Source organism: Convolutriloba macropyga, unplaced genomic scaffold (assembly GCF_964194025.1).
Source record: "Convolutriloba macropyga unplaced genomic scaffold, txConMacr16.3 SCAFFOLD_1435, whole genome shotgun sequence".
Classification (NCBI taxonomy): Eukaryota; Metazoa; Xenacoelomorpha; order Acoela; family Convolutidae; genus Convolutriloba; species Convolutriloba macropyga.
Window position 1 is genome coordinate 23,666 of NW_027453327.1, and position 24,111 is coordinate 47,776.

General features: G+C 34.0%; 1 protein-coding gene across 1 annotated transcript; it reads right to left on the reverse strand.

The window, feature by feature from the left end:
- Positions 1-12,575: 12,575 nt before the first annotated feature.
- On the reverse strand, positions 12,576-22,255 carry LOC142358213 (uncharacterized). The gene is made up of 5 exons (XM_075409665.1): positions 22,094-22,255; positions 19,560-19,573; positions 18,923-19,276; positions 14,165-14,353; positions 12,576-13,000 (listed from the first exon to the last, which is right to left on the reverse strand). Exons 1-5 carry the CDS (start codon positions 22,155-22,157, stop codon positions 12,770-12,772), a joined length of 852 nt encoding a protein of 283 aa, XP_075265780.1. The 5' UTR covers positions 22,158-22,255; the 3' UTR covers positions 12,576-12,769.
- Positions 22,256-24,111: the final 1,856 nt, after the last annotated feature.

Consider the following 24,111-nt stretch of genomic DNA (forward strand, 5'->3'; position numbering starts at 1 on the left):
GGTTTTTAGGTCTTCAAAACTATGTTTTTGTAATTTTTATTGAGTTTCGGGGTTTCACCTGCATTTGTTGCATTACTGAATTTGTGAAAAGTTGCGAAAATGCTTTTATTCAACTGAAAATGAATCGCTTCTTTTAAGGGTTATGCAATAGAAAAGTTGAACTCTTATCTCTTATCAGATTTGTGATTTTGAGCTGTGAAATTTGTTAGAGGTTTTGTTTTTAGCAGTGGTGAAATAAATTTGCGCCAACTTTGCCGGAATTTTTAAAGAAAAGATCTCGGTCACCATGGTGAATCCGATTCTTCTGGCCATTTTGATATCAGCCACTTTTAATACTCCACTCCCCTATTGAAACTGTAATTCTTATCATATTTTAATCGGAATCTCTGCTCTTTACCGTGAAAGATTTAGGTTGAATTGCTGTCAATTAGGGGAATTTAGCAGAAACATTTTATCTTCATTCCCGGATCTGAGTCTCGAAATATCTGCAATGATTCATCACCTATCAAGTTAAAACGGTACTGAACCACTCAAACATAAGAATAAAGCTGTTTTCTGAGAATAACCATGGAACTATCAACGAGAGAAACTACTCTTTTTCTGCAGTCTTTCTGAGAAGTATTATTTATCAAATGACTGGCAATGGACATGGATAACTGGCAGATTGCACTCTGAACACGTTTGATTGGTAGATTTCACTCAGCATGAACAGATTGATATAAAATTAGCATGCATGAGACTCGTTAATTGTCTGACCAGAGAACATCGACAGTTAAATAGTTTCATATTGAAAATTTCAAATTTGAGCATGATAATTGATAAAACGGCCGCCCACACTTTACTGTATAATCGGTTACGATGAAAAAAGTAAGATTGCGGTATTAATCTGGAGATTGTAGAACATATATTGTGGTTCTTATTGCTATATTGTGGTTCTCCCGTAACGAGTGCCTTAACGCATTTGGAAATCTCTAGGACTCATGGACTCATTGAATGTTCCTCGTTTTTGTGCGTTGACTCGGAAACGGTTGATATGTTTGACAACCTGGTGTCCCAAAGATTCCGTGAACTATGAAGTGATCTACTGATAAACGAAAACGTCAACATGTGCTGGGGGTGGGAGAGGGCTTGGGGAGAGATATTTGTGGTGTGGAAAACAGCAAATTTTTGATGCATCATTCTTTTTTTTGCTTTAGCATTTAATTTCATCTTTTGAATTAACTTCTTAGAACCTTGATACAATTTAACGTAGATCTACTGAATAGGCTTGCACTCTTGAAAGTCCTTATATCAGGATGCTAAGGTTCTAAATTTTGAGAGACTTTTAGGTGTTATAGTTTAAGTGGTTTTTAGTTACATCGTAGAGTAAGCGCATCAGGTAGTAATTCTGTTCATGCTGAGTGAAGAGTTGCCATTAGCCATTCTCATATGGACGGGAGGCTGGCTTTTAGCCAAGTTCAGATGGAGGGCGTAAAATTAGTACAGCTTCTCATACAGAGAGGATAATTTGCAAAGTTATTCGTTCATGTATACCTCATAAGTTCGTCTGCTAGCATGCTGTAAATCGAAAACTGGTACACATTCAGAGAACTAGTCGTGAATGAAAACAGATTTCAGATTTTTAAGGCTGAATTGATCTGACCAACTGATCCGGGCCGCTTAAATACTAAAAAGAAATCACCGCTACCAACGGCGTGTTGAAAATGGTAATTTAGATCTTTCACGGTGTGTTACGATTTTTGGATATCTTTTATTAATAAACAATTGAAAGTGACAGCTAAATGGGTTTTGTGCTCTTATTTATGAGACAGCTCTTTTACCAATTATCATGAGAATATTTGGATCTAACATAGGAACCAAGACAATTTCAGAAAATAAATATGAAGCAAAACTTTGATGTTAGGATCAAAGGCTGCGTTTGGGAAGAACAACTAAAGACAAGATTCTGGCACAAATTCATCTTGGTAAAAGCAAATACTGATCAAACTGCGGGCCAGCAGAATTTAATTTGAGCAATTATTTTAAATTTTAACAAAAATATAAACGTTTACTTCTCTATTTAAGGTTTAATTTTTCATTTTAACTGCTTTCACGTCATTTAGCGTTAAAAATTTGAAATGATTGCAAGCATCCGCAATTTTTGCAATCTTTGCTTTTTGCTTTGCTTGACACCATGACCCGGGCATTCTCATACGGTATTTTGGCATACCGTTATAAGCGGAGCATCGAAATGTGGCACATTTTTAGCGATGAACAGAGAACTGCCCAGTGAAACAATACACATTGAGAAATATTGCGAGGATCTTGAGAATATTTTTGGATCTCTTCTGTTTGACCCCCTCTCAGTTTAGTGTGTGCATATTGTTTGATCAGACTTGCGCACGTGCCCTAATTGGATAATCAATTACTATTTAAAAGAACAGTGTCTGTAACTGCGCGAGTGCATAATGTACCGGAGCATACAGAAAAGATCCAATTTATGTCAACAAAACTCCAAAATACATGCAATCTTTCAAGACACTTACATTTTAGTTTAAAAAGTTACCAAATAGGCCAACATTGAACATATCATCATTTAATGATAACTTTAAGATAAAGATCATATTATTAGTTAATACTAACAATATCAAGTTAAAGCACCTCTTTTCGTCAGAAAAAAAACAACCTAAGGCATATTTTGAAAAATGTATAAAGTTACAGTTTCATTTAGTTAGAATCAATCCAGACAACCCAAAGTCTCGACTCGGCCCGTTATTTTTTTCAAGCATCCATTTAAGCAATTGATAGTTTGTTGTTGTCTCACAGACTCATGGATATAAAAATAATTGATCAAGGGGGCGAGTAAATCACGTGAACGTTTTTTTTTCGCTGAAGAAAACGGTATGTTCAAAAAATAAAATAAATTATTTTGTACGTCCAAATAACAAACAAAGTCCCAATGAAGTAGCTGCTAGGTAAATAAATCAGAAAACAGCTCTGACTAAATTTTCGAGTAGAAAGATCCAAAGATAGGAGAGACAGCAACCGTAAAATTGCCATTTCTGACACTTTTATAAGTTTATTCTAAATTAATATATATTTTTAAAAATATCTGATATCTGTGAAGACGTCAAAAATATCTAATATCTGTGTCCATGATGGCATGAATTCTATTCAATATTCATTTTAAACATTTATTAGATTCAATAAAATACCATCTGAACTCAAATTCTATTTTCGTTCCGACCCAACATAGTGGGGGGATGAACTATACACTTACATCAGACAATTTTGGCCGATCAATTGTCTCATCGTAGAGAATCGGGGGTGGTATCATTAAAAAGCTCTTCAAGCGTAGAATTTGCAATTTAAAAGCTCATCGATTTTAAATTATATCAAGCTAGCTAAATAATCCAGCTTTAAAATTTTCCTGAACATTTGATTTTTTTGTGTGACTTTAATCAGTTTTAGCGTCGTTTTCGCTAAATGTCAGATTTGTTTGGATCAAATTCTTAAGTCAAAATTGTTTTTTAACGAAAAAGACTAGACCTGATCTCATTGGGAAGTTTAGAATCTGAAAGCATTGATTTCAATTGGAGAAACTTTGGAAATTTCTTTTTACAATTTTTTGGTTGTTCTCGTGTCATAAGTACAGTCATTTTCATTTCAGGGAACCATCGCAGATGGTTTTTATGGATTCGACACTGTGTTTTTGTAACTTCTAGTTAACTTATGTGTTTTGCCAGTATTTGTTGCGCTTTTCTAGTCCTATTACTCATCCTCACTATTTAAAAATAAATTAGCAATCTAAATGGAATTGAGTGAACCTACTACCTTTTGCTTTAGAGGTACACCTAATGGTTGTTGAGACTTTGAAAAAACTTTTTTGAAACAAACATCAACTTTTACGGCTTCTAAACTCAGTTATTACCAGTCAAAAATTCTCACTAATAGTAGGTCGATTATGCTCAGAATCAGACATTACTCTGCTAAGCTTTTTTTCTTGTAACTTTATGTTCTCTGTCTTTGTTGTTACACAACTCTCACAATTCGAGTATTCACTTTTTTCATATTTGAATGTTTGTTCCAACTGTTGTTCTTTTTTGAAGACATGTCACCCTATAATAGTATTGCAAGTTCCTATTGAAGTTCAACAGAATAAACTGAACATAGAAACAATCAGAGAGTAGTTCATGGTTTTAATGAGTTCGACACTTTCCTCTAGCACGTTTCTAATGAATTAATAATTTCTGCCGGTATTTCTTGTCGTTTTTTAGTCAAAAAGTTCCTACTGATTAATGAAAGATCTCATTGGTTTCAATTCATTGGCTTCCAGGGAAAACTTTACGTGTTTAATGCTTTCCAAAGAAAACTATTGGTTTTAAAAGCTGAGAGGCTATGAGTTGTGCGAAAAATTTTGTGTTTTTTTCCTCAACTCAAACTTTTTGATTTGTTTGAAGTAACAACCTCGTCGCAAAACTGATTTCAAAAGTGTTGAAAACAAGGTCAATTCAACATATCAATAATTTTTCCTTGAATACAACTTTATTAACTTATTTCGATAGTTTAGCATATTTTGAATATATGGTTTCTCCCTCTATTATGCAGCTGTAGCATATTTCTGATTAATAACAGTTCTCAAAAGGTTCCTCTTAATGGGGCTATAGAATGCAGCTACACAGAATCCACTGCTTTTAATAGTTTGATTTGGTTTGCTTTCAAAATTTTTGGACTTTGTTAGAACTTTTCTATTTTTTTGTTTTCATGTTTTTGAACTTGATAATTAGTCACATCAATGAGAGGTGCCATCACTTTTCTTGTTTTCATAAGACAGCCTATGTTTCATGTGCTGGACACTATGCATTTTCCTAAAGTTTTTGTAATTGATATGTTTTTGTGTTCCTTTATACTGGCCTTCGAATCTTTGTTTTAATAAAAAGTCACATTTGTTTCAAAATGAGCCCAACGTGAGCACAGACAGCTTTACGATTATATATTATCTAAAAAATATAAATATTAATTGAAATAAGAAAGAAAAAATAATAAAAGTTTTCAGAAAATAGCCGAGAACGTTTATGGCTTCAATATTTTTTGTTTTCTTAAAATGATCGTAAATTCTTATTAATTTTGTATCTGAAGTCATTTGCTATTCTTATCCCGTTAAATAGTCTCAACAAACACGCATCCTTTAAAACATTATAAGTAAATCAATCATGAAGTTTTAGTTAAAGCGTAAATTTTTTGTTACATTTGCAGTTTTTTATTTTAAAAAATTAACGATTTTTGAACTTCGCCTTCTTTTCTTGTTTTTGTTGACGGGTTAACTATCGTTTTTGAGCAAATCATATCTTGCTTGTAGCTTATAACAAATGAGTTCAAGTAGTATTGCTTGCATCATGTTATTTTGATTTTGTCGCTATATGCTTTTAAATTAAATATTGAGTATTTATTTGCATAGGTTTTTAATTTCTGTTTATTTTGTCAATTGTTTCGTCTCTTCCACCATGTACTGACCGGTATCATTAGGTCTCTAATATGGCAGCGCATAAAATATTTCATTTAGTAATGTGGGTTACTTCTGTTTATGTATATATTAGAGGTCAAATTTTCAAGTTTTTGCGAAATTTTGGCTTCTTGACTGCTTTTACTCAACGATTTTTTGTGGAATGATGGTAAAGGCGCTCCATACCATCTTTTGTTTTATCAGGCACGAATTAGTGAAATACATGTTGATTAATGATTCTTGAAGAACATAAAAGACAAACTCGACTTGGCGCCAAAATTGTCGGTTCCAATGACTTACGATCTTTCTTTAAGTACAAAAAAAATGTATTTAATCAAGATAAGATAATGATAACGGAGACAGTAAAAGTTTTAATCAAGGTATCAGTTTAGAATTGAAGAGAGAAAAAAATCTTGGAGTTCGAGATCAGTCGGTTTAGTAGGACTAAACTTTCGAAGTTGAGCTGCAGTTGCAAGACCAGCCAGAGTGCTGTCAGCTAATTTTATATTTGGAAACTCTGAGTGAACCAAGAAAAAATTGATTCAAAATAATTGCTTTTATTTTGTTCTAAATGTGTTAGTTGCAAGAAAGCGTTGTTTAAATTTCTACTGAGCGACAGAAATCTTTATTGGTTCTGTTCAATCAGTAAAGATGTTTTGAGACAACGCTCTTTCAACAGCCTGCAATAATGGACGGGGTGAAATATCAGAGAAAAGACAAGGCAGCGCTTGCTTCATCATTTTATTTTATGTGTTCGGTTTGTCCTGAGTAAGGTTGATTGGTCTTCGGGGCGACAATTACTCTATACTATTATCCTAAATTCAAAAGACGACAGTTGCTCTCCTTGTTGGGCATCGCTCCTTGTATTAGCCAATAACTTAATCTTTTTTGAAAAGTTTGTGTTGAGTGTTTTCGAAATGAGTGACAACGTAGACGATCAACCCAATGATCCTCTACTACTGGACAGATATGACGAAGACCCACTACACAATAAAACAAACAATGGCCGTGGAGTTTTTGAACCAAGCACGTTGAGGCCGGACAGTTATCTCCCGAAAAGCGCTGAAAGGGATCCAGTGGAAGCAGCATTTTCTCTGGGTAGGTGACAAACGGCTGGGACGATATGACTGCGTTTCGTGCCCCGCTGACATTTTTTTTAAAACCGACAAATAACATTTCACTAATTCCAAGTTCATTACGAACTAAAAAAACTGCCGTTAAACGTATCTACCAATCAGCGACCAGAATTCAGGCATCCACGCGGACCGACAAATTACCGTTGAGAGAACTATCATTCTCAAGAAAATATAACAGTTTATTTCTTCTGAATCAGCTCTACTGAATCCATAGCGCAGCAATATCATTTTGAGATAAAAAGAATTCCGATTTTGAAATTCTGTTCCTGGAAGAGGGAGAGAATGTCAAAATACTCAAAGAGATAATTTATCTTCTAACTTTTCTGAAACATCACTTGAAATACATAGAGATATCTACTAAAGTTTATTTGCAAAAATTTACAAAAATGCTGTTTATTTTCATAACTCGCGCAAATTGGAAAAATCACAATCTTTTAGATTCAGACAAAACAACAGAATTGAGGGCAAAAATTTTCACTACAGAAAATCGTTCCTTTTAAAGCTGAACCTCAAATTTTCAAAATAAATGGACAATTATTTAAGCATTTCTTCAGAAGCAAATTAGAAGCTACTATGGTTGGATCAAGCTCACATAGCATAGGGCGGTACTGCGAAGTAACGGACGCCCGTGGGATTGGTGCAAAACATTTTACAATCGACACAGATATAGACCTAACCCTAGATCAGTTTTGCCAGGCTACATTAACTAAGTTGAAAATTAATGGAAAAAGAATTCCAATCAAAATGAAGGTAAGAACATTTTATTTACAGAATTGCGGTGCAAAAAAACTTGAGGAAATCCAAATTGATGTGAAAAACAGGTTGGATAATTCACAATACTTTTGAAACTTATATGCAGGATTTAACTTCAAAAGTCAACGTGCAGTGAGCATCTTTAAGTAGCTGGCATAAAATCCCACTGCATTCCCCTTCATCAGAAGGTGGTTGCCAAAATACGTCATCCGACCCCCGTGCTCATATTTCGGAGGAAGAAGATAATTGAGTGTTCGCGGAAAGATAATCATTTGAGGGCCATATGAATAAAATTGGATTTAATTAATTTTTTCCCGCGAATCAGTAGAGAAACGGAGCTCTCTACTTCAAGATCACGATGACTCTCAGTCGTTGTGTAATAGTAACACTCCCGTTTATTTGCCGCCATACGACATACTATATGTTGAATTTACAGCAAAATTTTCTCTGAGTTCACTCATTATCAAGCAAACAGAGATCGACTTCGAGGGAATTTAAATTATAGATTTGACTGCTATTAGTAAATTTTTGAACAGGAGCGTTGAATGAAGAAAACTCAACTTGCTTATTCGCGTTGTGTATTCTCTAAACGAATCTGTCTGATTTTCTGTTGACTCACAACGGATATATGATTCAAGAGCGCAATGGCATTGTAGCCTCGTACTACCGCTGTCCGAAATTTTAATCCCCACTATAAATCATGGATACCTGTTATGACAGGATACCTGTGTTAAATAAAAAATAATCTCGCTTTATCAATCCAGTAAGCAGATAGCCATTTTCTACTGCTTAACAAAAATTGCGTAACAACAAGCAAGGGAATTCCGCTCAAATATATGTTGAAAATGAGGATTCTTGGATAGAACTAACACCAAGTATAACGCAGGACACTGTACCACCATTAACTTCACCCAAAAAATCAAAAAGACAAATTAGTGTCAGTAAATAAAAAATGGAGGAAAAAAATATTTTTACGTTGAAGTGGACATGATTGCATTTTGAAAAGATGTAGCTCTAAAATCCAAAATGGAAAAGGCGGCGCAAGAATTTAATCGCGAAATAGTAGAAATGCAACACATCAAAAGCCACCATCGTGGTCATAGCAAATACTAAACTCAAAAACAATTTTTTTAAGATTTTTTAATCTTGTCACAATTTTTACATAAACGGAATAACAAAACCTTCGGCCATATACGTTATTACTTAGAGCAGTGCAGAATTACATATGTTCCATTCTTTTTCGTCAAATGTGTAATTGACATTGTAAATTGCTTCAGTCGAGCACTACAAATACACAAAACCACTGATGCTTCACTAAATTTCGATAAATTATTGCTCCCAGCTTCATATAATATAATATTGCAGTCTATAGTAACTTCTAAATTTCAACCAACTGACAAAAAAAGACGACTCTGAATATCTTCAAAAAGCGCCAAATTATAAAAAGCCGTCAGAATTTGTCGGTTCCAATGACTTACGATCTTTCTTTAAGTACAAAAAATGTATTTAATCAAGATAAGATAATGATAACGGAGACAGTAAAAGTTTTAATCAAGGTATCAGTTTAGAATTGAAGAGAGAAAAAAATCTTGGAGTTCGAGATCAGTCGGTTTAGTAGGACTAAACTTTCGAAGTTGAGCTGCAGTTGCAAGACCAGCCAGAGTGCTGTCAGCTAATTTTATATTTGGATATTCTGAGTGAATCAAGAAAAAATTGATTCAAATTAATTGCTTTTATTTTGTTCTAATTTTGTTAGTTGCAAGAAAGCGTTGTTTAAATTTCTACTGAGCGACAGAAATCTGTATTGGTTCTGTTCAATCACTAAAGATGTTTTGAGACAACGCTCTTTCAACAGCCTGCAATAATGGACGGGGTGAAATATCAGAGAAAAGACAAGGCAGCGCCTGCTTCATCATTTTATTTTATGTGTTCGGTTTGTCCTGAGTAAGGTTGATTGGTCTTCGGGGCGACAATTACTCTATACTATTATCCTAAATTCAAAAGACGACAGTTTCTCTCCTTGTTGGGCATCGCTCCTTGTATTAGCCAATAACTTAATCTTTTTTGAAAAGTGTGTGTTGAGTGTTTTCGAAATGAGTGACAACGTAGACGATCAACCCAACGATCCTCTACTACTGGACAGATATGACGAAGACCCACTACACAATAAAACAAACAATGGCCTAGGAGTTTTTGAAACAAGCACGTTGAGGCCGGACAGTTATCTCCCGAAAAGCGCTGAAAGATTCCAGTGGAAGCAGCACTTTCTCTGGATAGGTGACAAATGGCTGGGACGATATGACTGCGTTTCGTGCCCCGCTGACAATTTTTTTAAAACCGACAATTAACATTTCTCTAATTCCAAGTTCATTACGAACTAAAAAAACTGCCGTTAAACGTATCTACCAATCAGCGACCAGAATTCAGGTGTCCACGCGGACCGACAAATTACCGTTGAGAGAACTATCATTCTCAAGAAAATATAACAGTTTATTTCTTCTGAATCAGCTCTACTGAATCCATAGCGCAGCAATATCATTTTGAGATAAAATGAATTCCGATTTTGAAATTCTGTTCCCGGAAGAGGGAGAGAATGTCAAAATACTCAAAGAGATAATTTATCTTCTAACTTTTCTGAAACATCACTTGAAATACATAGAGATATCTAATAAAGTTTATTTGCAAAAAATTACAAAAATGCTGTTTATTTTCATAACTCGCGCAAATTGGAAAAATCACAATCTTTTAGATTCAGACAAAACAACAGAATTGAGGGCAGAAATTTTCACTACAGAAAATCGTTCCTTTTAAAGCTGAACCTCAAATTTTCAAAATAAATGGACAATTATTTAAGCATTTCTTCAGAAGTAAATTAGAAGCTACTATGGTTGGATCAAGCCCACATAGCATAGGGCGGTACTGCGAAGTAACGGACGCCCTTGGGATTGGTGCAAAACATTTTACAATCGACACAGATATAGACCTAACCCTAGATCAGTTTTGCCTGGCTACATTAACTAAGTTGTAAATTAATGGAAAAAGAATTCCAATCAAAATGAAGGTAAGAACATTTTATTTACAGAATTGCGGAGCAAAAAAACTTGATGTGAAAAACAGGTTGGATAATTCACAATACTTTTGAAACTTAAATGCAGGATTTAACTTCAAAAGTCAACGTGTAGTGAGCATCATTAAGTAGCTGGCATAAAATCCCACTGCATTGCCCTTCATCAGAAGGTGGTTGCCAAAATACGTCATCCGACCCCCGTGCTCATATTTCGGAGGAAGAAGATAATTGAGTGTTCGCGGAAAGATAATCATTTGAGGGCCATATGAATAAAATTGGATTTAATTAATTTTTTCCCGAGAATCAGTAGAGAAACGGAGCTCTCTACTTCAAGATCACGATGACTCTCAGTCGTTGTGTAATAGTAACACTCCCGTTTATTTGCCGCCATACGACACACTATATGTTGAATTTTCAGCAATATTTCCTCTGAGTTCACTCATTATCAAGCAAACAGAGATCGACTTCGAGGGCATTTAAATTATAGATTTGACTGCTATTAGTAACTAATTTTCGAAAATTACATCTATCCAAAATTAACACTTTAACGCAAAGCAAATTTTTGAACAGGAGCGTTGAATGAAGAAAACTCAACTTGCTTATTCGCGTTGTGTATTCTCTAAACGAATCTGTCTGATTTTCTGTTGACTCACAACGGATATATGATTCAAGAGCGCAATGGCATTGTAGCCTCATACTACCGCTGTCCGAAATTTTAATCCCCACTATAAATCATGGACACCTGTTATGACAGGATACCTGTGTTAAATAAAAAATAATCTCGCTTTATCAATCCAGTAAGCAGATAGCCATTTTCTACTGCTTAACAAAAATTGCGTAACAACAAGCAAGGGAATTCCGCTCAAATATATGTTGAAAATGAGGATTCTTGGATAGAACTAACACCAAGTATAACGCAGGACACTGTACCACCATTAACTTCACCCAAAAAATCAAAAAGACAAATTAGTGTCAGTAAATAAAAAATGGAGGAAAAAAATATTTTTACGTTGAAGTGGACATGATTGCATTTTGAAAAGATGTAGCTCTAAAATCCAAAATGGAAAAGGCGGCGCAAGAATTTAATCGCGAAATAGTAGAAATGCAACACATCAAAAGCCACCATCGTGGTCATAGCAAATACTAAACTCAAAAACAATTTTTTTAAGATTTTTTAATCTTGTCACAATTTTTACATAAACGGAATAACAAAACCTTCGGCCATATACGTTATTACTTAGAGCAGTGCAGAATTACATATGTTCCATTCTTTTTCGTCAAATGTGTAATTGACATTGTAAATTGCTTCAGTCGAGCACTACAAATACACAAAACCACTGATGCTTCACTAAATTTCGATAAATTATTGCTCCCAGCTTCATATAATATAATATTGCAGTCTATAGTAACTTCTAAATTTCAACCAACTGACAAAAAAGGGGGCGTGAGTTAGTTAAAAAAATTATACGTGGGAAACAATGGTCCTTGAGGAACTATAGTGATAACATCAAGTTGCCGTCAAAATAACGCGCACAAACAGAGCAATATGAATTGCGGAAATCGACGTTTGATATGTTTGTGTACTGAATGGGATACCTCCTACAGATGTGTCGAATAATTGACAAGTGTCGATGTTTAGTGTTTACCAATTTGCCAAAGTGTATTTAATTAAGATAAGATAACATTAACGAAAAAGAGTTCCAGAGCAGTTGGCTTAGTTGGACAAAAATTTTTAAAATTAGTTGAATTTGCAAGAGCAGTCGTTGTACTCTAATCATTTTGGTTGCTCAGAAATTTCGATTGAATCACAGGAGAAATTAAATCAGATTTGAAGTTTTCGCAGTTAAATTGTCTCAAAAATGTCGATTGCTTGAGAGTGTTGCTAATTTCATATTCCTTAGTGTGGGACAAGGGTTTGTTTTAGTGCTCCTCGGTCATTTAACGTTTTTGGACAAAGCTATTTTAACAGCCTGCAAGAGCGGACCAGGGTAAACATCAGAGAAGAGACATGGCAGCGCTTGCTCCAACATTTTTTAAAATTCGGTTTGACATTAAGTGAGGTCGAAATATCAGAAGACGACACTGCTGCTACTCTCCTTTTGCATGCTTTATTTGTTCGCAGCGAAAAAAATCAGAACGGTACCCTAAAGGATGTTCTTAAAATGTGTCTAAAATATTAGAAAGTTGGTCGAAGTTATTTACGGGCAAATGCGTTTGCAGGTATAAACTATTTACGATATTAACAGCCGCAAAACTACATCTCTAGTTCTCTAAGTTGATCAGAACTTGTGGACCGTTCGGAAGCGCTTCGATCTGTCACGTGGTCTCTTTTTAGTCCATGTACCCGTCAGGAACACACCCAACAATGCACAAGTCAGATTTCGTTGATTTCGATTCCCCTTTTTTAGTTTTGGCACTCGTAGAGGTCTGTTTGAGATAGTGACATCCATTTTTGATGAAGGTCTCCTTGACTTCCTGCTTCCGTCCTTCAGTTGTGAAGAGTTGTGAGTCATAAAGACCAGTGGACTTGTGACACATGTTCACACAAGAAGGCAGTCGAGGCTGAAATACTGCAGATTATAATGACCTACAGATCGTATATCATGTTACGAAAAGTTTCAGCTACATACGGGAACAACAATCTTTTCGTACACTAAGGTCAGAAAATGTCATTTTTTCCGAATGATCCGATGAACCCCAGGTCCGATAAGAAATTGCTCGAATTTTGCGAAGTATTGAATTAACGCTAAAGATTTTTAAAAATGTCAGCCCAAAATCCCCCGAAAATAAACACTATAACTGTTCTGAATTAGAGCTGAAATCAAACAATGTAGGGCTTTAAACGCATGCAGCTCTTTTTCCCGCATGATTTTCCAAGGTTTCATCAAAACCACTGTCTGCACGTAATTTCTATTACTTTTCTGTGGGAAACCATTTCTTGCCAATAAAAACGATAAAAACGAATTCTATGCTCAATAAAGGAACTTTCCTTATACTCTTTGTTTCATTGAAAAAGAATCCTTAGTTTTGTAATGTTATTATAGCAAAAAGTCTGACAACTGTCTGTTGAGCAAAATGATTTGCATAGTTGCTACTATGAAAACTAATAAAAAAAACAATTTTTTACTACAAGTTGGAACAATATAGAATCTTGATAAAGCAAACCATTGCACAGCCCGTTATACCATCGCCATCAATAACAGATGTTTTGGTGAGCACCAATATAATCACATATTACCCAAAGAAACTGAACTGGATAGCCTTGATAAAATAAAGGCTCTAAAACAGGGGTAATCCTGCCAAGGTCTTGCTGTGTTATATGGCAAGAAAACAAGATATGTACAAACTTTTACAATCTTAGCATGGGTATCAAGCTAAAAAAAAATAAGCAACACCTTTAAACAAAATTTTTAACACGAAATAATAAGATTACCCAAGATTTATCAGGAAGAACCTGGAATTATCGGAAAATTCAGCTCCCGATAATTTTTTAACAAAACTTTTGATACTGGTCTTCAAAGTGCAACAAAAATTTGTGAGTTATACAAAAATTATAACGGCTAATTCCAGCTCTCATTTGGTCGCGCAAACTTTTAATAACCATCAGAGAAATTTATGTTTCACAGGCTTAGTTTGAACCAAAAAAAGTGGTTCAGTTGGGGTAAAAGTGAATGGATAAACGATGGTCATTTTTGGCACGAAAGATGAGACTGGTTGCACACTCACCCCAGTGATGTGGTACTCATGATGGTATCCACACATCCAGTGCTGGTCTTTGTGGCCCAGAGAGAGACACCCGATCTCCGCGTTCAGTACAGTTACCATGGCGACCTCCAACTTCACACTCATACATGTCTCAAACAAAGTGGATGAGATGGAGATGTTGTGAAGACGCACACACCCTCTCAGAACTTTCTAGAACAAATCAAAAGGTCAATTGCTGTTGTTATGAAAGAAGGCAACAAGCCTAGGAGGCAAATTAAGTTTTTTAATGCAAATTATGAGTTGTAACGAATTAAGGCTCTCTGGAGAGAATTATTAATCTATTCCTGTATTAGACCTCAAAACTTGAAGATATTGTGCTTGATCAAAAATTGGGATGAAAAAATCATAATGAACCCATGTTTTCCGCATAAAAAATTTATAGCTTTACTAAAATGAAAATTTCCTCTTTCTTGAAACAAACGCATCGCAATATTTCTTGCTCAGCTCAAAATAACAAACCAGACGTTTTTTTGCTCCCAAGAATTGCTCCGAAAGTTTTCCTGATCTAAAAATACCAAAAGTGTCTATTGCTCGACAAAATTTAGTCCTACGAAACACAAGTTAGTTCATTGGTCGATTAAAATTTTTTTGAGGAGACTTTCTTCAATGAACTATGAATATACAGAATGCAATACATAATTAGGTTCTCGCTGATTTTTTAATACTGTTTTTCACATGTAAAGTAAATCTACTGAACAAATAAATTCAAAATTCAAACAAGGCGGCTCGGTAATGTGCGTTCGGACATGACGTTCCGACTCCGCTCATCTACATTTTTCACTTAATTGTCTACCAAAGGAGGAAGAGATAAAAAAAAGTAACAAATCAACATATCGTTCAACAAAAAACTAATTGAGCAAACCAATCTACCTTAGATGGTCGATGAGACCTGTGACTACCATTATATGACTACCAGAAAAGACGGTAATAAAAATCAAATAATTACAAATAATAATTAAGACCAAAACTTGTTGTCCATTTTTTGAAAACAATTAATAACCAAATCAAAATGCCACCAGATAAAACCTATACTAAACAAGAGTATCCTGTACCTCATTAGAGGAAAATATGGGACTTTTCTTCAATGCGACTTGGTAACAAATCCACAAGAAATGGAAAAAAGGGCAAAGTTTAGAAACCGTTCTTTTTCGAAAAGAATTAATGTCAAACCGATTAGAAAAACTATGCATCAAATGAAATCATTAAAAGATTTATGTTATACCTCCATAGGGAGCGATTGAGACCTTTCTTTATCCTGGAAATGTCACACGACTACAAAAATTACGACAAATAAAGGCAAAAAGTAAAAAAAACTGCACGAAAAAATTTTCACAAAAAAAATTTGCACAAAAACTATGTCTCGGGCATTTATAATTCAAGCTGTTCATTATGAAGATTACAAGTATTTGATTGCGGTTTTTCTAAATCACCAGAGATGCGCCCATTATTGTGATACTACAAATCTATAAAAATGGTCGAATATGCAAAAATGACGAATATTTATCGAAAACTAGTTGTACCCAGAACAAAGACAAATTGAGGAAAATAAAAAAATAAAACCCCTATAAAAAACAAAATTAAGTTAATTAGATAAAAGATATAACTTGTCTAAAGGTATGCTAAGCTACAAGTTAACAGAAATAAGATTGGCAAACCTCGAAATCTATTGTCTTTTTTAAAAAACAAAAATTTTCAAAAACCATAGCCAACATAAGCCTTCAGCTAAAAGAAGACAGTTTATTTTGCAACCATTTCGAAAACCAATTGCACCTGTTAGTAGTGAGACTAAGTCATTAGCCTATAAAATAATATTAAATACAGGCTGGAAAACAAATTTCACAAACAACTTTATAAACCACAGTGTTGAAGCTACTAAAATAATAAAATTTTAACCACAAGAACACAAATCTTCCTTTGCGTCTCCTTTGAAATTTATTCAGTCTTTTTGCAAAACGACTATTGCAAAGTGACAGCAAAAAAATACAAAAGCTGAAAAGTATCTAAATTTCGCAGAAATTCTTCTGAAACAAATTGCTAAGCCCTGAAGATATCAGTAACAACCGAATGCATGACACATGTTCTCCTACACCTCTGGCGGAAGCCATTTGGACTTTTGAGTTGTTAGACTTAGTAATCGGAGATTAACAATTGAAGAAAAAACACAATAATTCAGTTCAAGTTTACTAAAGCACTTCATAAAATTGAAAAATTTCTGATTGTAAGAATTTTTGATAATATCAAACAATCCCTGATTTCACTGTGCGTCCAAAGATTTGCCCAATCGTACCAATGGCTTGGGATTTAGACCGATTGAGTGAAACACTTCAAATTAAAAAAAAATATGCGTTTTCTATAATTATCGAGTTAAAGTTGTAGAAAATGGCAAAAATTTAATTCTAGAAGACTTTTACTGGGCGCCGAGATTCAAATAGCTCTCTTTTGGAATTAAGAGAGATTATGTCAGCAGTCTTTAGTTCTCCACTTTCGGCAAACTTATCCAAATTGGACAAAAAATGCATACTTTGCCCAATTTGTTTTGAAAATTGTCTGAATTTTGAATTCTTCTTCAAAATTTTGAGCCAAAGAATCTCAAATCAAACAATTCAGCAAAACTCTTCTGTCTCTAACAGTAACAAAAAAACTACAATGTTAAGAATTCTAACTTAATTTATTTAATATTAGCCAAATTGTGCCGAATTTTAGCAAAAATTACTGAAATTGTGAATAAAACTCTCGAGTATTCACATAACTTTAAACCTGGATAAATCCCTGTAAGAAAAGGAATTCAAAACAGTCTTTTTAATTCTATCTTCTAGGGTATACCAGCTTTTTAATGATACCACTCACAACTCTCGATCGGCCAAAATTGACTGAACAAAACAAAACCCATATGAGTATATAGTTCCTCCCACCCCACTAAAGTGGGGGTCGGAACAATTATAGTACCAATTAAATTAGAAAGGAACAGTAGATTGTCGGAGTTTTGAAACTTTTCAAATGTGGATAATCTGCCTGGTATTAATGCAAATATATAAACCAAATGTTAAATAGAAAATTTTTCCAAAAAAGACCCAGTTGAAAATGAAAAAAAAATGAGGTTATATAAAGCTGTGTTAAAGAAATCAGTTTTTGAGAAATTCAGCCTTGTTGCAACTTCAAATTTTTTAAATAAGGAAAATAATTCCAATTATATGACTCGTACTTAGCCTGTAAAACTCTTCTGTGGCTTCCTATTTCAGTTAAATTGCAATTCCAATAATTGACACTGATTTTTCCTAACTCATCTCTCAGAAAATTTTACATCATAACTTCTAGGCCCCAAATTTTTATCACTTTGGCTTTAAAAAAATAGCTTATTCCTCCTACGCAAAAACAACCAGCAGTCCTACTACTTTAGATACTGCCTGAGAAGTCTTGCCATTGTAGACCACCACATCTCACTCTAATATCGCAACAAGTATCTTATTGGTGGCAAAATAATCAAAAATCCTTATTCCAGCCCTTGCCAACCACACTTACATTAATTTTTGTTTGGCGTCATTATTTTCAAAAATTCACCTATTGAAGCCCACTGGTCCAGCAACTTACTTTTTCAATCCCTTAATAAATTATTCCCAATTAATATTTTTTCATTCTCAATCTCATTTATTTAATAAAAATCTCTACCCTACAAATAAATAGAAGGAATTCAGGAAAAAAAGTGACAGAAAAATTTATCTCAGAACTTTTAGCGCAAAAAGTCTTAATAATCAAACTGTAGGGGTTGTGGTTTTATCTAAGAAGTGTGGAGATAAAATGTTTTCATGCTAGAGTTTACCAAAAAATTTTATTACGTGAGGCAAAAATGAAGTCTCTAAACTTTGTTCACGATTTGTTCACATATTTAGCTACAGTGATATTAAAACTTATTGAATAACACATGCGCAGACAAAAACAAACTCAAACACAGACTACACCAAAGCAGTATTGTCTTGTATGCGGAAAACTCAAAATCAACACTATTATTGAACGGGATTTCTTTGAAATTTTCGAATTTCCTGTCTTCAAACCATATTCTACGCAATCGAAATTACTTTGAGTTGACATTTTGTCCAGTTGATTATCATCAACATAAATGAACAAAAAGATACACATTTGGTCGAATAAATTAATGCATGCTAATAGCAAATTGTTTTTGAGCGCTAAATTGTTTGATCTAATTTTTCTAATTAAATTAACTGATTGATTTATCTGATTAACTGAACTACTATGCTGTTTTTACTGACGCGTAGCTTATTTTCACTAATTAGGTTAATGAGAAATTTATCAGACACACAAAAAGTGCAATTCTGCATTAGTTAACTTTGCCTATTCAGGTTGTAAAAAATCGGCCGTAAAAAACGGCAGTCTGTTTGAAACCGGGCAGTTGTCTAGATTTGAAAATCGGGTTTTCAGCAACTTCGACTAATAATTTGAGTTTTTAATTGAAGCTCAAGTAAAAAAAAAGTGTTCTTTTTTGAGTTATTTGATTCAAGCGAAAAAAGGCTTTTTTTACTCGGCAAAGCTGAACTATTAGCTATTGAGACTAATTAGATGTAATGATTTCCTTGTCTCAAATGGGAGAGCTACTGTTACATGAATGTTATGAACAAGAGCCATTATTCAATAAAATAAGCAGCTGAAATCGAATTGAAAAGCTCATTAGAAAGTTCTCAATTTTTTCAAATGTATATTTATAACCTCTAGCTTCGGAATTGGGATAGCTGCACAAATCGGTGGAGGATTCCTTGCAGAAACTTCCTCGGAGATTATATCCCTTCCTCCCCAAGTCATGGCCAATTTGATTCTAAGGTCATTCTTCAAATATTCCACATCCACACACAAAGTGTCATTGAGACCCAATTTTCCCTGTTTAATATCTACGCAACATTTGCAAATGTCCCCTGAACACGTGCAGTAGTGGGAACTCAATTTAGCCTGCTCGTAAAATGTGACAGGATCGTCCTGTTCACAATCTGGCGAAGATTTCACAGGCAGCAGGTTCGGTTCCTGTTCAGAGACTTCCGGTTGAGCAATTTTTGATTGATGATCACCCTGGAAGAGAATTATTGCAGACAGCGATTCTACAGAGTTTTATTCCCATCATTTTTTTTCGGTAATTCCATGTATTCCGCTCACTCCACTCATTTTGATTGGATTAAAATTCCACTCCTTGCCATTTTTTAATCATTCCGCTCAGTTTACACGTTTACTTTAGTGGAATTGGCTTAACACGAGAACACCATTATGAATGTTAATCAAACAGAATTGAGTGGTCAAAACAATTTACACAGTAAAGACATGAACAGCCAGGTTTAAATAATTTGAATGCATTTACCTTCGATATGACTGCTGAAAAAAACAGCTTGCGGTTACTACCCAAGAAAGTTACAAGAATGCTCTGGATACCAAAAGATTAATTCCAAAAATGGGAAAAACATTGATAATTTTCCGGTGGAAATTTTCCTAATCTTGCAAGATAGTGACCGGATAGCGAGCAAATTTGAATTAATTTTTTAAGGCAAGCGATAACTTTTGCGTTAATAATCACCACTTTTCGATTGATGACCTGACATCATAGTTCTTAAAGCGCAACAAAGTTTTTAAAAAATCAGAAGTAGTTAATTTGAAATCCCGACTTTTCCGCAATCTATCTTCAACTTTTAGCTGGCATCAGATTTTTTATCGTTATCAACTGAAAAATTGTTTAAGTTGAAACTCTCATAGAGGTTGGACTGATTTCTTGATAATGTTTGGAAATAACAAAATGCATTTTAAAAAATTCGCTACGTTATTTCAGTTCAACCAACGTTTGAGCCATGCTCCAAGAAAATCTAAACAAATTATAAGCAATGAAAAACGCAATTAGCAACCAAGTAGAATAAAACAAACTCTAAGCTAATGTACTTGATGAAACCGTTAATCATTGCCACCGAAAACTAATTGTTGTCATGTAGTCAAAATAAATTGATCTTTGGAATATTTTCAATGAAAAAATTGCTACCAAAAAGTGTCGAGTACCTCTTTTTAAATAGCCACAATACTCACTGGCACTTTTAAAGGAAATCAATTTTTTGTGGATTGGCAGATCAAGAAAAAAACTAACATGAAAAATAACTTTGCGGTTAGATTTCAAAGAATTATTTTCAAGGCGCATATTTATTTCATAAAATGGTGATCAACATTGCATTTCCTAGACGAAAATGGAAATTTCTTGCTCCTAGGAAAAGCAAAAACAAATCGAATGCTTTAAAAACTGCTGAATTGATTGAGATTTAAAACATACTGCTGCAGTTTCTCGTCAGGCAAAAAAGACTTGAGTTTGAAAAGAGGAGATTAACTCAACCATTAAAATTTTCGGGTCTTTCCCATTATAGCCCCCCCCCCCCTGCTTAGTGGTCAGATAATCTATAGCCCCCCAATCGTGGTAAATATACCACAATGGGGGGCTATAATTTCATGGGGGGGCTATAATGGGAAAGACCCAATTTTTCTTTGAAAAACAGAGATAAAAATCGAATAAAAAGTTCTAAGAGCAAAAAATACTATTTTTGAACGACTAAACAATTTTTTAAATAAATTATAAAATTTTCAAGTGATGGAAGCATTGCCACATATGGTTTGCGGTGTATTTTGGTTCTCGCTATTTACAAGGTTTGAAACGAAAAGTGGAACAGCTGCAAAAAAATTCAAAAAACGTCTTATCGAGCACTGATAAAACATTTTTTATCATGTGCTGTGATACGATATTCTTTAAGTACGGTATTCAGGTTTCGATTGTGGAAGAGATGGATTCGGTCCGCAAAGGCCGAATTTAAAGTAAGATTGATTTATTGATTGCTATAATCATGTGCAGTGGCATTTCGAGTCCAATATATCTCATATTGATTGATTGATTGTAGTCGGGGCGAAGTTTGCTATTGATAGTAGTGTTTGGTACACGAGTAGTCACTTTAAAGAGACTTGAGAGAACAACTGAATTGTAGGAAGGCTAACCAGATTATGAAAAAGTTATCAAATAATATGTGAACATTTGATTTCCAAGACAGAGGGAAACTAGATCAAGGTGAACTAAAAATTTTGGTCAACAACTAAAAGTGTGCAAGAATGTAGACTTCGCGATATTTAGTACAAGTCTATGAATATGCCTTGTTAGTATTCAACCTGTTATCTATAATTACCTCTATTCAAAACAAACGTCTTACAAGTCTTGCTCGGGAAAATATCATTTGACGACCTTTTTTCTAGCATGAGTTAAAAAACTGCAACTGTGATTTTTTATTGCAAAATGTGTGAAAACTCGTAACTCGTAACGTCCTAATTTGAAATATTAGCTTGCCTAATGTCATCAAGTAGAAAAAAAATATAGCCTCTAAATCAGCGTCTACTAATTTCTTGTCATTCTTACTAATTATTCTGATTTAACAAGTCCCACTTTGTCAGGAATGTGCAATTTTTCGATTTTCCCGACAATTGATGTTCGTTTTAATTAAAAACAAATATTGGAAATATTGCTTAATCGAAATATGTAGCAACATTAACAATGGGGGAAAGCCCTACGATCAAAATTGCTCGCAAAAATCTTTGTTCCTTCCGTCGGAAGGCTTTTGCTTGACAATTGCAAAACTTACAGTCACACTTTTTTGCTTGTTTGCTCGCATCCGCTATTAACTACGCCTAATCAGTGAAATGTAAAGTACCAAAACTGTTCACTGTATTGAAGCTCAAACAAAACTTTTTAGGTTTTTTTCTATGTCTTGCTTTTTTGGGTTTATATTATGACCACTTTAAGAGATTGATGTAGTTGGATTGATTTTTAAACTGCAATATTTTTAGTACATAATGTAGAAAACAATTGTTGTATAAACTTACTATATGAATTGGCGACAAATGCCCCCAGCAAAAGTAGAGCGACAAATTTAACACAGCAGTTCATTTTCGCTCTCAACTTAAGTATAGTTTGCTTTATTAAACGGGATGAGTGGTTGAAGCAGGACCGTCAGGTGATGTTACTCTACACATATTTATGACCCAATCTCACCTGAGAGCCATCTTGTGTAAACTTTTATTATTTATTATTATAGATAAAGTGTGTGAAAGATTGCTTCTGTAGTTGAAATATGTAGATGCTGTTGATTTATGCACACATCCTGACAGTTTAACTGGTGGATTAAGCAATAACATCGGTCAAGTTATAAGCTGCATATTTCACAATCAATTAAATTTTGATTTTTCAAAAGTTCTTTTCTGTAATATAGTCTTTAATGTACACTTGACATGATAACATGAAGTTTAAAAAGAGAGATTGAAAAATTTTGGCTGCTTTGAGTTTTCGATCTTCACGTAAAAAAGTTATCATTTTCAGTTTTAATAAGAAGCTGATAACTAATTAACAAAATAGGTAAATAAAAGTTAATACAGATCGTTTTAACCAATAACATGCAAACGTCTATTAAACCGTATTTTCAAGAAAAACCAGAAAACGTGTTTTTCCATAAAAATGAAAGATTATGACTTTAGAAATTAGACAAGAAGCTCCGTAATGTGCGCTCGCACATGAAGTTGCGACCACGCTCAGCCACATTTTAGACTTAATTTCTTACGAAATGAGGAAAAATATCTTTTAAAAGTTCACATTTTGTTCGAAAAATTTGATATAATCATAATAAAAAATGTTTAAACCTCAAGTCACTAAGTGAGTTAAATAATGCCACATTAGAAGGCCACTCAGATCTGCCAATAATAAGACATCGAGATAAGACAAACAGCAAAATCAAATATACGAATAGCTAACAGCTGAAAACAAAAAATAGGTGCAATTAAACATCTATAGGGAGCCACTAAGACTTGACATTATCTAGAATGTACCATACGATTACAAAAAGAGCGTAAACACCAAAAAAAACATAATGATGAGAAAAAACTAATTTTGCGGGAACACGTTGTCGAAGCCGTTAAATTTATAATTCATTCGATGCCCTCAACTGCGCCTCCTTCCAATATTGTGATATGTGGCTCTTCATTAATAACGATAGGTAACAATTGGACAAAAAAGTACAAAATATGGCCAAGTGTGAAAACACAGTTGTATTTTTGAAAACAATTATATTCGAAGTCATCAAAAATCAATTGGAAATAACCAAAATTAATAACTAACTCAATTATATCCCCACAAAAAAAATTGAGACTTGTCATTATCCAGAATTTAACATGATCCAGAATATGAACAAAGTGAAAAATCTAATTTCCGAGAAATCGTGTCGAAGCATTTAAAATCATAAGCTATTCACTAAAAACTCTGTAAACACAATTGATGTCATGAGTCACTTGGTATCAATGAATCTAGGTATACAAGAATACGACAAATCGAAAACGTGAACTTGGATACAAAATTGTTTTGAAACATCTATTTCCAAAATTGTTCAAAAATTTTTTCTAAGTTCAGTAATGAGATAAAAAGCACACAAAAAACAAGTATTGTAAAACTAGTGAAAAAGTTAATGTTTTGAAAACAATTAAATTCGAAGTGATCAAAACCAATAGTAATTAACTGAGAACCATGAGATGTTAAAATAGTTTTATTTATGTGTCCAAAAGAAGCCCATAGGACTTGTCATTACGCGGAAAAGGTAATCCCGATACAAAAAGAACGACAATTAATGACAAAAATCCAAATTTCAATCAATTTTTGCAAATAAATGACGTCTAAGCCGTTAAAACCGTAATCCATTCAAAAAACTAATAGATAATGGCAATTAAGCTTTCTTTTAATCCCAATAATGTTACATAAGAGCTCTCATTACTCTCATAATGCAATAAGACACGGAAAAAGAACCTCAAAAACTTTCAAATGCCCAGAAATCAACAAAATTTGTTTTAAAACTCGTAGT

What these genes read in the sequence shown, in the direction of transcription:
- LOC142358213 (XM_075409665.1), bottom strand. Translation starts at nt 22,157, where the DNA reads ATGAACTGCTGTGTTAAATTTGTCGCTCTACTTTTGCTGGGGGCATTT. An exon ending in TCCCAATTCCGAAGCTAGAG is followed by an intron (nt 14,354 to 18,922) that starts GTTATAAATATA and finishes GATTTGTTCTAG; the next exon opens with AAAGTTCTGAGAGGGTGTGT. An exon ending in ATGAGTACCACATCACTGGG is followed by an intron (nt 13,001 to 14,164) that starts GTGAGTGTGCAA and finishes GCAGTATTTCAG; the next exon opens with CCTCGACTGCCTTCTTGTGT.